This window comes from Pelodiscus sinensis, chromosome 1, assembly GCF_052426305.1.
Source record: "Pelodiscus sinensis isolate ZL-2025 chromosome 1, ASM5242630v1, whole genome shotgun sequence".
Lineage (NCBI taxonomy): Eukaryota > Metazoa > Chordata > Testudines > Trionychidae > Pelodiscus > Pelodiscus sinensis.
In genome coordinates this window covers 121,750,604-121,765,244 of record NC_143052.1, presented here as the reverse complement: position 1 = coordinate 121,765,244, position 14,641 = coordinate 121,750,604, and the positions used below count along the sequence as shown (strand labels likewise).

Below are 14,641 nucleotides of genomic sequence, written 5' to 3'. Positions count from 1 at the left end.
ATTCACATCCACAAAAATGTTTTGTAGATATCTGCAGATATAAAACAAACATCTGCAAATTTGCAGAAGTTTAGATAGAAAATCTGAATCCAAATCCATATCTGCAAAAAAGAGCTGCATATGCGGATACACATAGATATAAAGCAGATATCTGTGATTTTGCAGGACTCTACCAATGCTGAGTAATGGGTGGAAGCATGTTTTAGAGGTTGTAACTGAAAAAAATAATCACCTACTTTATGAAGAAAAAAAGGAAGCCTTTTACCAATTTCCTTGCTTTGTTTTATTTGTATTGTATTATCAATAAGTAAATTTTGACATTTTAGTAGAAATATGAAGGTACACATCAAAGGGGCACACAAAACGTGTTCATGGCATTCTTTACACCATCATAAGAGTTAAAGTTCCTCACATGCAGAACATGTTTCTTGAAATAGCTGTTCTGACACCAGTATACACTTTAATATAAAGGTGGCTGGCATATTAATACGCTAGAGTAAGCAGCAAGCATGAAGAAACTTCTATACCAATACAACCTTTCAAACAGGGAAATAAGGAATTCCAGTAGTAGCAACTTCTTAATATTGAAATATGCTAAGCACGAACCTGACATATCTGAAGACAGATGAACTCTGCAGTAACGCATGCAAAGAGAACTTCTGAACAGCTAAAAATATTGAGATTGGGTTTACTTCTGGCAAGTTAACAGCTGACACAGCACAGATACTAGAGCCACTATGCAACTACATATGTTAAAAGTATAGTTAGGGAATCCATTTGAGAGTATGAATTCAGGGGTTGGGCTAGCATTCCATTTAACCCATCTCTAGTCTATCAAACTCCTTTAGCAATATATTGAGCTTCCAAACTCCTGTAAGACGGGGAAGTTCTTATATGTAAAATGGAGAAAACAAAAGATTAGCTCCAAGATAAGTGTTCACTAAATTAAGGTACTTCACATGCAGGCACGCAACTTGAGACATAAACATGCTTTTTTAGATTTGGTGAACACAGCTCCCATGACTTCAATTACAATTGGTGTCTGACATCTATTTTTAAAAAAAGAAAAAAGTCAAGCCCTCAAAGTCAGCACCCAAAATTAGTACATATTTGTGAAAGATGAGCTCCAGTGACTTACTAAGAGATACAAGAAGCCATGGCACAGCTGGGATCACAACACAGGCCCAACTTCTACCTGAATAAGACCATGCTTCCTTTCATCTTTGTATCTAAGTATTGCAGGAGTCTCAAAATAGCAAGTGAAGTTTTTCATATAAATGTGATTAAATCCAAAGTTTCAGTTTTAGCAACAAATAGAAGTACTTACCCCTTTGTATAATTAGATTGGGAAAGTCCTCTTTAGAACACCAGACTGTTTGTACAAGGTGTGTTCTATGTCCTGCTCCACTCTTTCTTTTACAGCAAAATGTAATGGGTGTAAGGCTCTTTGAATGCATTGCCACTGGTAGCTTGCCAAAAAACAAGTTCAAATGGTTTCAGATCAACTGAACACAATAGAAGCATAACAGTTCCATGTATATTAGGGAAATTTTTCCCAGTACATACAGATAAACAATTTGAATCAGGAAAATGAGCAGACTATATACACACAAACTTCAAGAGAAGCAAGTCTATCTTCAACAACAAAATGGCCAAAGTAAAATATTTTGGCTGATAAGGAGGAAGGGTGCACTCTGTTAATTATGCCACAAAGTTCAAATATTGATCCAAACACCCCTAAAAGCTCATGGTGTTTAAATCAAACCCACTGTTTGGAGCACTTTTTGTTTTTCAGTATGAAAGAACTCTTATTTCAGGGACTACCCCTTTTCATAGAAGGGCAATATTAGGAAAGAAGATAGTGTCAGCTCTTCTATCACTGCCTTTTGTTTTTTCCCCTCAACTCTTCTGATGCAACTACAAGCAGCGGTCCCCACCTCCCACCTCTCATTAGCACCTGCTATTACAGATACGTTGTTTGTCATGAGAAAACTGGCATCTGCAGAAGCAGCCTAAAGTAAAGGGGCAGAGCCAACTCCATATTACCTGCTAGCAGCCTGCAGGGAACTAGCAAGTGCATCAAGAATCACTACGGCTCCACAGACCCATTTGTAAGCCACAAATCTGACAGACACTTGATCCTTCTTCTTAAATATTAACGGGATACAGCTGGCATGAAAACCGCATGTTAGCTTGCAGCCAAAGATAAAATACAGTCAATTAATAAGATTTCCAAAGTGTCACAGCAGAAATGGCAATTTAATACAGCAATGCAGGAGGTGAGCATAGGAACAACCTCAGAATGCACAGCACTTTGTCTTATTTTGTTGTGAGACTTTTACAGGAGATACTTCTTTACTGCAAAGATTTCTATGATCAATCTAGCCTTGGGATTTAGAGGAAAGGGAAGTTACCAAAATATGCAAAGTATTTTCCCTTATTCCCCAGAAGGAATATATAAATTGACACTGTTCAGATGACAGCCCACCAGATGCACTTCCATGCATAAGAGAAGCTAAACTCATAGTTTTTTTAAATAAAGGGAAAGCATTAAATATGTAGTGTTGGGGCAACATGAACTCCAATTCTTAGTTTATAAATGCTTCTCATACCAAACTTCAGTCTATATATCAAGATTTTTAGGCTTTGACAAGTGACACGCTTTTACCATAATCAGTGCACTCAAAATATTTACACAACATTATGGCTCAATATTACTGTAAGTGTTTTATACAAAACTTTGTTTAAAAAAATATGACTTCATTCACACTCTAATAGTTCACTTTTGCAGCAAAATGCTGCCCCCTGCTGCTATGAATCTGGAACAGTATGGGTGTGAGTACCACTTCTGGTCTTCAGCTGTGATTGAGCAATATCTGCTAGAGCACTCTGTATCTTTTCTAGTAGCATATCCCCACGATAAACCACCTCTTCCAGACGAGCAGCTGCTTCATGGTTCTCTTCCTCTAACCGATACAGACTAGCAGCCTTGAAATACAAAAGAAAAGTTAGGGAATCTTGAATATTGTGTAAGGCAGAGTTTTCTTCAAGAGGATAGGTAGAGTTGTCCAGGACCATGATGAAACATTAAGATCCCATCTTTAGCTCCTGCATCAGTCATTCTCTGGTGGAGTTCAAGAATACCATTTATCCACTATAAGTTTACCATCTAAAAAATGCACTCCTTGTCTGGAGATTAAATTAATCCACAAAAATAGAAATTTGTGTGTCTAAGATGGTCAATTTTAGATGAGCTCAATTACTGCTTTGTTAAAGAACAGAAATCAGAACTTTTGTCCCTACTCCAAACAGTAGGGCAGGCATGTCCAAAGTCCGGCCCGTGGGCCAATTGCGGCCCGTGTTCCGGTTTAATACGGCCCCCCAGGTAATTTGGCAATATCTATCTTTTATGGCCCCCAACGAATCCATATGTATTGAGATGAATACATTGTAAAATCTCAGTTAAAGTCAGTTGGTCTAAATCAGTTATAAATATATTTGGACACAACATGTATACTTGGTGTTATGTTCCTGTTCATATTTTTTGAACTTAAAAGTTGACAGACAATCTTTATTACCAATAATATGTAATGTACTTTACAATGTTCCTGACATATATTTCAGCTTCCTGGATTTTTTTTTTCATCTGGCCTTCAGATATGAAAGGCAGAGTGATTTAACACCTGTTTAGATTGGTCATCCATGTGACGAAATGAAAAGTATGCCGTTTGCAATAAACTTTGCATAAAATAGTTAATTTGCATTTAATTTTAATGGTTCAAAGAATGTAAGGCAAAATGGTCGGCCCTCACGCATGTTCACTTCATCAAATCTGGCCCTCTTTGAAAAAAGTTTGGACACCCCTGCAGTAGGGTATAAGGCTTTCAAATCTTAGTGTGTGTTTGTACTACATTCCCCAACAAGCTCATCTTTGGAGCTGCACAGCCAGTGCCTCCAGGGGGCCAGGAGACATATACTTGTGGAAGACAACAGGAATTAGAATCCAACAATTATTTAACTGAAAACTGTATGACATGTGACTAGCTAAAAAATGAACATTTATACAATATACTCAGCAATGACCTAGCTATGTGAATAGAAAAGTGAAAAAAGTCAAGCCTTGGAAGAACAAATATTGCAGACCCATATATACATTTAGGGTACTGTCTGAGATGCAGCTATGGGTTACTTGAGTAACAGCAGACATGCTGCTGTTGTGAAATTGAACTGTCTAGTCTACCAGCAGGATAAAAGCTTGAGCTGGTCTGATCTCATGTGATCACAGAAACCGAACCAAATCAAGGATGTCATGTTCATCTTCAAAGTCAAAGGATGATCATCATCCTTTAGTATGAATTCATGAAATCACATTTCAGGTCCAGCTTTTTTTTTTTTTAAGTTATGCCTTAGTTAATAAGTTGAGTCTTTTTATATTGCACGTTTAGAACCTCCACTGTTTTTACTGAGGTAAACAGTGGTTTCCTCCATCCTTATATCCCAAGGAAACTGACATTTATTTGCAACCCATTTAAGAATGGAAGTAAAGAATAAACAAAAAGCCATATCCAATTGGAAGTGTAATCAGAGGACAATTTGACCAAGATTTAAACATCTCCCCTTGAAGAAAGAGGCCATGGAACTTTAAATGATCATAATCACTAGTAAGTCTTCTGTTGAAAACAGAAATGCAGTGGCCCCTATAAAAATAAAAAAATCAGGCATAGGCACTGGTGCAAAATCAGACAAGAGGAAAGCATTCTGGTTAGTGGGCCATCAAAACTAGTTTCTGTAGTGCCTTGGTTTTCCCACACAAGTGTAATTAAGATCAGACATGACTCAGCTATGAAACATGACATCATGATCTGTGGTATGTCAGCAGATAAGACTAGGGTAAACTATTCAAGTTATTTGTGTGGACTGTGAAATTACAATGATGCTTACATGGTCTGAGTTTTTAATATAACTAATATGTTTAGTCACTACTATAACTAGAGAGCTAGTAGAATATAACACTTTTGTTCCATATTCTTAAACTATTTGGGGCAGTATCTATTTAGCCCTATTTACACTTCTCCAGTTTAGACATGACTAATCTCTTTAGTAATCTGCAAATATCATGTTTAACTCATCTTCAAGAATTGAAAATACAAACTTTACTCTTCACATCTTCAAATTGCTTCAGTGTAGCATATGGAGTTGGGGGGGTATCTTTTACACATACTTACACAAAGTAATTTTTAAAATCTCTCTCGGAAGCTAGAACTGAGAAGGTGGTTGCTGCTAAGAAGGACAAGACAGGTAGGACCCAAGCAAGACTTTTAGAAAGAGATGAGCATTGGAGGAAACTATTTTGGGAGATAGGACTGACCTCTGGAGAGACCCTAGTAGGAGGCATGTAGGTCCTTTTGCAAGGAAAAAATTTGGGGCATCAAACTAGCTCTGCTGACCTGCAGGAAGGTTTTCTTGTGAAGCCAAAAAAGGCAGGGGTGAGGGAAAATGTAACATTTCAGAAATGCTAAAAGTCCTTTTAAAAATGAGTAGTTCCCCCCAAACTAAGATTACATGCTTTATTCCACTTGCTACTTTAGATATTCAAAGGGGAATAAAAGGGTGCGTATTTTTTCCCCCTGATTTTCAAGTGGTTTAAGATTTTCATGATATTCTTACCTGCAAAGCAGCTGTTGATTCTTCACTAGGTAATGAATCTATTAGAACATCAATATCCTTAGCAGTTCGTGCAATCAATGCTGCAAATAACTGAGCATATTCTATAAAAAAATTAAAAATAGATAAGATTATTAAAGTATCTATTATGATTCAGTTGATGTTTTTAGAGGAGAGATGTGATAAACTTAGTGCACACTGAAGTCACAAATGACTTAGAATTTTACTCCAAATTCCAGAAGATTTACATTGATTTCAAACTCCAGACTAGTCTACAATTTAAAAAAACTCTTTCCTGTACTAAAGACATGGTAACCTTCCAAATAAAACAAATCTAATACAGGTTAATTGTCAAAGACTGTTTAAACTGAGATTTAGAATCAATCTAACAAATGGCATGGGAATAACAATCTCTTTACAAAATAAGGCAGATACTCTATTCTAGCAGCATAACAAACATTCTAACTGTAATATAGTACATATGCCAGAGCTTCAAAATACTCTAATCTTTCAAAAAAAATTTTTAAATTTGGTCACTGTACTAGCTAAAAACCAACAGGAATTAGATTAGATAAACCTAATAAATCTGAAATTTATTAAATGTACACCTACTTAGCAACAGATAAGAGAACTCTTAACATGGCCACTTCATAGATTTATCTTTACAATTCATTTTGCTCCTTTAACTTAAAATGCTTTTACTTTGTTAATTTACAAATTCTCCTAAAAAGTTTAGATCTTTAGTGACAGGAATTTAATTTCACTTCTAAACATGAAAATGTGTAGAGTACTTTCAAAAGGATATTTTAGTTTAAAGTCAATTCTGAATAGAAATGTTTTAAATCATGTTACAAGTAAAACACCAGGTTATTATAGCTAAAAAATTAAGAGCGAGAGCTGTATTTTTTCAATTTACTTTGAACATTTGCCATACTTTTAGTTATATTCCCTATTTCCCCTACTTGTAGGGGAAGCTACGTGTCTTTAATATAGCTGTACAGAAGTGAAAATATAAAGATAGGAAACTGACTATAAAACTCAGCAATAGGTATAGTAACCTAGATTTTCAAACTTTACTGTAATTGAAAAAGACAATGTTTACTTAAATATATACTGTACTATCACCAAATATCACCGTGGCATAGAAATATTAAAGTTCTACAGCTTGTACCTAATCTTTCAAAGATACTAGTATCTAAATATAAGAAGCTTAGTACAGTAAAACTCCGATGGTCCGGCATCTGATGGTCCGGCACTCCTGATGGTCCGGCACCATCAGGAACCTGGAAGTGCTCCCGGAAGCCGGACCACTGGAGCTGCTCTGCCCCCAGCTTCTCTTATTCAGCCGCTGCTAAACTGACCAGCGGCTGAACTGGGGAAGCCGGGGGCAGAGCAGCTGGAGTGCTGCCGGGTAGGTCCTGTAGCATTGCCCCTCGGGGCTACGGGACCAACCCAGCAGCACCTCGGCTGTCCCCGATTCAGCCGCTGCTGAAACTGACCAGCGGCTGACTCCAGGAAGCCCTAGGCAGAGCTGCTCTGCCTCGGGCTTCCCGGAGTCAGCCACTGGTCAGTTTCAGCAGCAGCTGACTTGGGGACACCTGGGACAGAGCACCCCAGCTGCTCTGTCCCAGGCGTCTGGATTCAGACGCTGTTGAAACTGACCAGCGGCTGACTCCAGGAAGCTCGGGGCAGATCAGCTCTGCCTTGGCCTTCCTGTAGTCAGCCGCTGATCAGTATCAGCAGCGGCTGACTTGGGGACACCTGGGGCAGAGCAGGAGCACCCAGGAGCAGCGCTGCGGGACCAACCCGGCAGCACCCCATCTGCTTTGCCCCAGGCGTTCCGAAGAGCAGCTGGGGTGCTGCCAGGTTGGTCTCGCAGCGCCAAGGGTCAGCGCTACCGGACCAACCCGGCAGCACTCCAGATGCTCTGCTGCAGGGGTCCCGATTCAGCCACTGCTGAAACTGACCAGCAACGGCTGAATCAGGGATGCCTGGGGCAGAGACGGACTATCGGAAGGGGGGGGGGCTATGAGGAGTCTGGGGTGGCACCCCCCCCACCCCACCCCAGACCCCTCATAGCCCCCCCTTCCGATAGTCCGGCATATATGATAATCCGGCACCCCCTGAGTCCTAAAGGTGCCGGATTATCAGAAGTTTACTGTAATACCAGTAGGAAAAAAATCTACATGGATGGAAACGAGCAGAATCTGGCAAATCGACACAAGTAAACAAAATGTTCTGTGGTCCACACATAGAATCCTGATGGGTCGCCTGTGGCCCATGGGCTTGCCCACCGTTGTTACAGGGAGACTGATCTGCCAAGAAAACATGGGCTTCTCTAGAGTCCAGACTTTAACTTGAACAGTTACAATATGCAGAAATACAACTTGTCTTCTCTAGCGTTTAAGACTGTTAGACCAAGTGAGCTATAATCTAATGCCTTTCAACTGAAAGAAAAAACTTGGGCTCCTGAATCAGCATTTAGCAATTACCAGTTCCCACAATTGGACAGCTATTATTAGAAAGAAAGTGAAGTGAAAGCTCTGCTTTTTTGCATCTTACAGTAGTCACCAATATCAGATGGCAAGCCTGTCCAGGCCACTGTGGAACTAACTGAGTTTCCTAGAACTGCAACCAAGCATCATTTGTGCACTGTGCTAGCCTCAGTTGAGGTTCCTGAAGTCAGGCCTTCTCTGATATAAGACACGAGTAAAATAAAGGGGACTAAAGAGCCATTTAGGGATATAATATAATGCTTTAACTAGGAAGCCACATTTTAAAAAAATATTCAAAAAATTAGGGCCATCCTGAGCATAAATATTTTCTAAATATCACATATTCATATGACTGAATCTTCTTTCCAGTTTGCTATTTTTTCCACATGAAGTATGATCATACAATTACTTTATTTTTAGAAAAATGGCCAGAATGAGTGTATAAAGGAGAACAGATGTAAAAGGTGTTTGGTAAACTAATCTGGATGCTAACTTCCATAATTACAGACACTAGAGAATGTAGGTATTATTCTAAAAAAATTAAAAGCAAAACCATAGATAGATAGAAAAGCTTTATACTCAAACTAATGCAAAATTTCGTAAGACTAGTGAATGCTTGGTTTGGCTTTTAGAAATAAAGTTTCCTTAACACTGACTACGAACCTCCTCCTAACAGTGATTCTTATGTTTGAATTATTAGATCTGTATAAACAAGGCATATGCTTAGCTTTGTCAAAAATATTTCAAATGTCTCAGTCAATTTACTTCTCTGCAGAAGATGTAATTATCCACAACTTGGCCTGAATGACTAAAACTGTAACAAATTGCAAAGTATGTTTCTTATAAGCCTGAAGTTACTTAATTTTCAATTGAAACTACCTATTTTACCAGAGAGTTATCATGTTTAGTTAGTGGACACAAATTAAACTGACCTTCTGTAGGATTAGCTGGCTGATCTTTGTTTATTGCCGTCTGAATGTTACTGAAGGAGGCAGGTGGGCCACATTGCTGCAATACTCCAATGGCATTACAAAACTGATCCGCAAGCTATAAACAAGATAAAAGAGAGTGTAAATCATACTATCATTTTACTCTGTATTTAAACTTTTTGGCCCCATCAACTACTACACAGAATTGAACTTCAGTAAATGGAAATAGTTAACCCACGTCTGTGACGAAGGCCCAAATCTGGTCTTCTGTGCAAGTGGATGCCTCTGACTGCACTGTGAGTCAATGCCAATGCAACTTCACAGACGGGATATTATATATAGTGTAAGGCTACATCTACACTGGCAGCTTCTTGAGAAAGAACTGTTTTGCGGAAGCGTACTTGTGCAAAAAGTCTTCCACAAGAGCGTGTCTACACTGGCATGTGCGCAAGAGCGTCTATGGCAGTGTGGATGCTCTCTTGCACAAGAAAGCTCTGATGGCCATTTTAGCCATAGGGGTTTCTTGCTCAAGAAAATCATTTTGCCTGTCTACACTGCCTTCTTGTGGAAGAGCTCTTGTGCAAGAGGGCTTATTCCTCGTGGAGAGAGGACTAACTCTTCCGGAAGAAGCCCTATTTTCTGACGCTAGACTGTAATATACTTGTGGAAGAATGCACATGCAGCGTAGACACCCAGCAAGTTTCTGCGCAAGAACAGCTGTTCTTGCGCAAGAAGCCGCCAGTATAGACGTAGCCTAACTGAATAGTGGTACAACCACATGAAATCTTAGTGGGTACATGACTATTTGATAGTCCCTGGGGCAGGGCCAGCAGCCAGTGTGCTCCCTGCCCCACTCCCAGGGAGTCCCCTAACATTCCGCACTGCTGACCAACTTAAATGTATCCCCCAAATTAAAAAAACATCGTAAGAGAACCAAAAAAGGGACACCATGGCTTAACAACCAAGTAAAAGAAGCAGTGAGAGATAAAAAGGCATCCTGTAAAAAGTGGAAGTTAAATCCTAGTTAAGAAAACAGAAAGGCGCATGAACTCTGTCAAATCAAATGTAAAAATATAAGAAGAAAGCCAAAAAGGAGTTTGAAGAACAAACAGCTAGCCAAAAACTCAAAGAGCAATATCAAAAAATGTTTAAGCACATCAGAAGCAGGAAGTCTGCTAAACAACCAGTGTGGCCACTGGACGATCAAGATGCTAAAGGAGCACTCAAAGATGATAAGGTCATTGCGGAGAAACTAAATTAATTCTTTGCTTTGGTCTTCATGGCTGAGGATGATAGAGAGCGTCCCAAACCTGAGTGATTCTTTTTAGGTGGCAAATCTCAAGAACTGTTCCAGATTGAGGTGTCATTAGAGGAGGTTTTGGAACAAACTGATAAATGTATCAGTAACAAGTCAAGGGGACCAGATGACATTCACCCAAGAGCTCTGTAAGAAGTCAAATGTGAAACTGCAGAAATATTAACTGTGGTTTGTAACCTATCCTTTAAATCAGCTTCTGTACCCAATGACTGGAAGATAGCTAATGTGACACCAATATTTAAAAAGGCTGTAGAGGTAATCCTGGCAATTGCAGACCGAGAAGTCTGATGTCAGTACCAGGCAAATTAGTTGAAACTATAGTAAAGAATAGACTTGTCAGACACACAAATGAATATAACTTGTTGGGAAAAGGTCAACATGGTTTTGGTAAAGGGAAATAATACCTTACTGATCTACTAGAGTTCTTTGCCATGGGTAAAGAGTTAGTTGTCTTGGGAAAAGAGGGAAGGTCCTCTCGTGGAGTGGTAACTGGTTAAAAAACAGGAAACAAAGAGTAGGAAGAAATGGTCAGTTTTTAGACTGGAGAGAGGCAACTAGTGGTGTTCACCAAGGGTCTGTCCTGGGACCAATCCTATTTAACCTACTTATAAATGATCTGGAAAAAGGGGTAAATAGTGAGATGGCAAAATTTGCAGAGGATACTGAAATTTTTCAAGATAGTTAAGAACAATGCAGACCGTGAAGAGCTTCAAAAGGTATATTGGCATTGGAAAAGGGTCACAAAGGGTCACCAAAAATGATTACCGGGGGTGGGGGTTGGAATGGGTGTCATATGAAAAGAGATTAAAAAGACTGTGATTTATCAATTTATAAAATAGGAGAATAAGGGAGACTATGATAGAGGTCTATAAAATCACAAGAGGTATGAAGAAAGTGAATAAGTTATTTACTTCTGACCATAACATAAGAACTAGGGTCACCAAATGAAGTTAATAGGTAACAGATTTAAAACAAACAAAAGGAAGATTTTCTTCATGCAGCAGTCAACCTGTGGAACTCCTTGCAGGAAGATGTTGTGAAGACCAAGACTTTAACAGAGCTCAAAAAAGAACTAGATAAATTAATGGAGATTAGGTCCATCAATACTTATTAGCCAAAATGGATAACAATGGTATTCCTAACCTCTGGTTGTCAAAGTCTGGAAATGGATGACAGGAGAGGGCTCACTTGATGATTACCTATTTTTGTTCAGGTAAGTGAGCTCATCATGGACATGGGCACCAGCTTCGTCCCCACCTTGCTGTCTCTGACACAGAGGCAGCAAGGGGGAGGATGCGTGTAATCAACAAGATTTAAACGATAAGCATAGGTTCAGTGGTTAATTGTGGAGTGGTCTACATGATGACATCCCTACTTCATAGATCAACTGGCAGGATCAGTGACTAACTAAGATGCTAACATCAGTACACTCAAGTCCAGGACATACATTTGGTTCCTAAATCATAATCTCTGTCGGCTGCTGCAGAGATAAAATGTTTTCGCCCTTTTCCTCAGCCACATGGGCAGACGCTGCCCAGCCTTTTACTGGTGAAATTAAGTGGGAAAATTATTGTAATCAGTGATGGCGGTGGGGGGAGCAGTGTCCTCTCACCAGCACCTACCACCGAGGCAGAGTAGATACATAGATGCATTCCCCACGGCGGCCTCCTTTCAGCCCCATACCAGCCATTCCAAGAGTGAGCCGAGAGACCGACTTGAAGAGCGCACCGAGGCAAAGGGCTTGCAGCGCTGCTCCTCTGGGAGCGTCTCCCTCAACAAGCGGCCTCGCCACAGGCACAGCCAGCAACAGCGCCCAGCTCCCCCGCTGTGGACGGCGCGCGCTCAGCGTTGGCGCGCGGGCTGGGACAGGTCAGTTCCCGGGCGGCGCGAGCTCAGCGCGGGGCGCTTCTAAAGCGGGGAGCGGATCCCAGCTGAGGGACAGAGCTAGGCGCGAGGCGCGAGACACAAGCCAGCCCGCCCCCTCCCCCTCCGGAGCTTCGGGGGGCGGGGCGCGAGAACAGCCGAGAACGCTTCAAAGCCCAACGGCCTCCCTAGCTGTAAATCGGCGCCACTGTCCTCTCCCCCCCCCCCCCCGAGTCCCAGGTTTGTGACCCCGCCCCCGCCTCCAAGCCGCGGGGAGAGGCTCGCGAAGCGGCCGGAGGAGATGCGGGGAGCGACGCCCAGGCCCGCACCAGCTCCCGCCTCACCGAGTTCACCGCGTCCTGAAGCTGCGTGAGCCGATCCGCCATGATGCTCCCCTGCGCTCCCCGCCGCCCGGCTCCCAGCGCCGCCTGCCCATGGGACAGAGCCCGAGCGCGGTGTGTGCGTGGTTCTCTTTCGGGTCCGAAAGGCGGCTCGGGCCCAGGGGACGCCGCGATCGTCGCTCGCCCCCTGCCGACTGGGAGGAGCCGCGGCAGCTGACGGGACGCCCTGCGGAGGGAAAGGCCAAGGGTGGCGTCCACTGGACAATGTAAAAAATGTTTGTAATTGCTGTCAATGAGTGCTAGGTGGGGGCGGGGGCTGAGTGTACAGGGCAATGGCCAGCGTCCTGGGACAAACAGGGACAGAAACAAGGGGGGCCCAGGATTGTTTTAAATCCACTCCCCTCCTCCCACTTTATTATTAAACCTTTTTCTTGCCAGATGTTTTTGCAGGTGGGTGGGTCTAGACTGGCAAAAACTTGCCAGCTGTCTACACTGGCCGCTTGAATTTGCGCAAGAGCACTGACTTTGTAATGTACAAAATTAGTGCTTCTTGCGCAAATACTTTCCCGCTCCCGCTCGGGAAAAAGCCCTTTTGCGCAAGAATACTTGTGCAAGAGGGCCAGTGTAGACAGGAAAGAACTGTTTTGCGCAAAAAAGCCCCGATGGCGAAAATGGCGATTGGGGCTTTCTTGCGCAAAATAACATCTAGACTGACCACGGATGCTTTTGCGCAAAAGCACTTTCTGCGCAAAAGCATCCGTGGCAATCTAGACGCGCTTTTGCAGAAATACTTTTAACGGAAAAACTTTTCCGTTAAAAGTATTTTCGCAAAATCATGCCAGTCTAGACGCAGCCAAGGAGTGTGACACAAGCAAGATTCTCAGGTCCTAAGCCTCTCAGTGACAAATGCAATGTTTTGTGATACACCATTTGGCCCACCCCGCTTAAGCAACAGCCCTGAGCTAGGATGGAAGCAGAATGACTATACTAGAATCTCAGCTCTTTTTTCTACTCTCCATACTTCCAGAAAAAAACTGAAAAACATGCCCATGGAATAAGTGAGTTGTGCCTGTGAGGGGAGAGGGTGCAGGGAAAGGCAGTCAGAGGAAGAAGAAGAGGGCATGAGGGAGCACTCCATTTATCAATCACATTTTCACCTCCTGGGTGCTACCACAAGTTGCCTGTGCCCATGTGGTACCCTAATTACTAAGAAAGCACAAGGCAAATAAAAAGCACTAATCATTCATTATTGTTAAAATAATCTCACAATTTTAAAGGCAATCTCTCGATTTTTTGCTGTTGGGATTGGCAAAGCTGCTTGAGTATGTTGTTGAAAGCATAGTTGTGCATGTAGGCATGGAATCTTAGAGCTAGTCAACACTAGAAAGTTAAGGTGGTTTATCCATATGGGTTAGGGTAGTGAAAAATCCACACCCTTGAGCAACATAATTAGGGCATTTAAAGTCCCTCTGTAGCCACAGCTAGGACTACCAAAGCATTTTTTCATCAAACTAGTACTGCTTGTTTGGAAGGTAGATTGCTTATGTCCATAGGAGAATCCCCATTGGTGTGGGTAGTGTCTACAGTGACACAACTGTTGCATTTTAAGTCTACCCAAGCCCTTAAAAGTTGGGGATGGAAGAGACATATTAGGGCCAAAAAGATTGTCTCCTTCTATATAATTACTTTTATATTTAGTTTCAGAGGTCTCGTACTGTGGTTTCCACCTCTTTCCTTTGGAGATGATTCCACGGCCTATACATTTTACTAAATAAGAAACTGTTTCCAACACTGAGTTTACATTTTAGCTATCTTAATTTCTTCTCAGTACTCCCACATTTACTCCCTGGCACTATTATAAACAATTCTTTACCAGCCTTGAATTTACAAATATTTGTAGACTGCTGTCACAAATCCTCTTTAATTCAAGCAATATTGCTTCAACATTTTTCTTCATAAATCAATCCTACCAGCTCTCCAATCATTTTCTTCTCTAAACTCCCTTCAAACTATCAATATCTTTCTAGTAAT

At 41.4% G+C, this 14,641-nt stretch overlaps 1 protein-coding gene across 1 annotated transcript; it reads right to left on the bottom strand.

Moving 5' to 3' along the window:
* Positions 1–259: 259 nt before the first annotated feature.
* Positions 260–12,836, bottom strand: MED21 (mediator complex subunit 21). Its single transcript, XM_075898936.2, has 4 exons — positions 12,614–12,836; positions 9,092–9,206; positions 5,668–5,768; positions 260–2,988 (listed from the first exon to the last, which is right to left on the bottom strand). The coding sequence occupies exons 1-4, from the start codon at positions 12,653–12,655 to the stop codon at positions 2,812–2,814; spliced, it is 435 nt and encodes a 144-aa protein (XP_075755051.1). The 5' UTR covers positions 12,656–12,836; the 3' UTR covers positions 260–2,811.
* Positions 12,837–14,641: the final 1,805 nt, after the last annotated feature.

Bases quoted from the DNA above. Each gene is read 5' to 3' on its own strand.
- MED21 (XM_075898936.2), bottom strand. From the start codon at position 12,655: ATGGCGGATCGGCTCACGCAGCTTCAGGACGCGGTGAACTCG. The intron at 9,207-12,613 runs GTGAGGCGGGAG...TCTTGTTTATAG, and splicing joins TTCAGGACGCGGTGAACTCG to CTTGCGGATCAGTTTTGTAA. The intron at 2,989-5,667 runs GTAAGAATATCA...TTGTATTTCAAG, and splicing joins AATCAACAGCTGCTTTGCAG to GCTGCTAGTCTGTATCGGTT.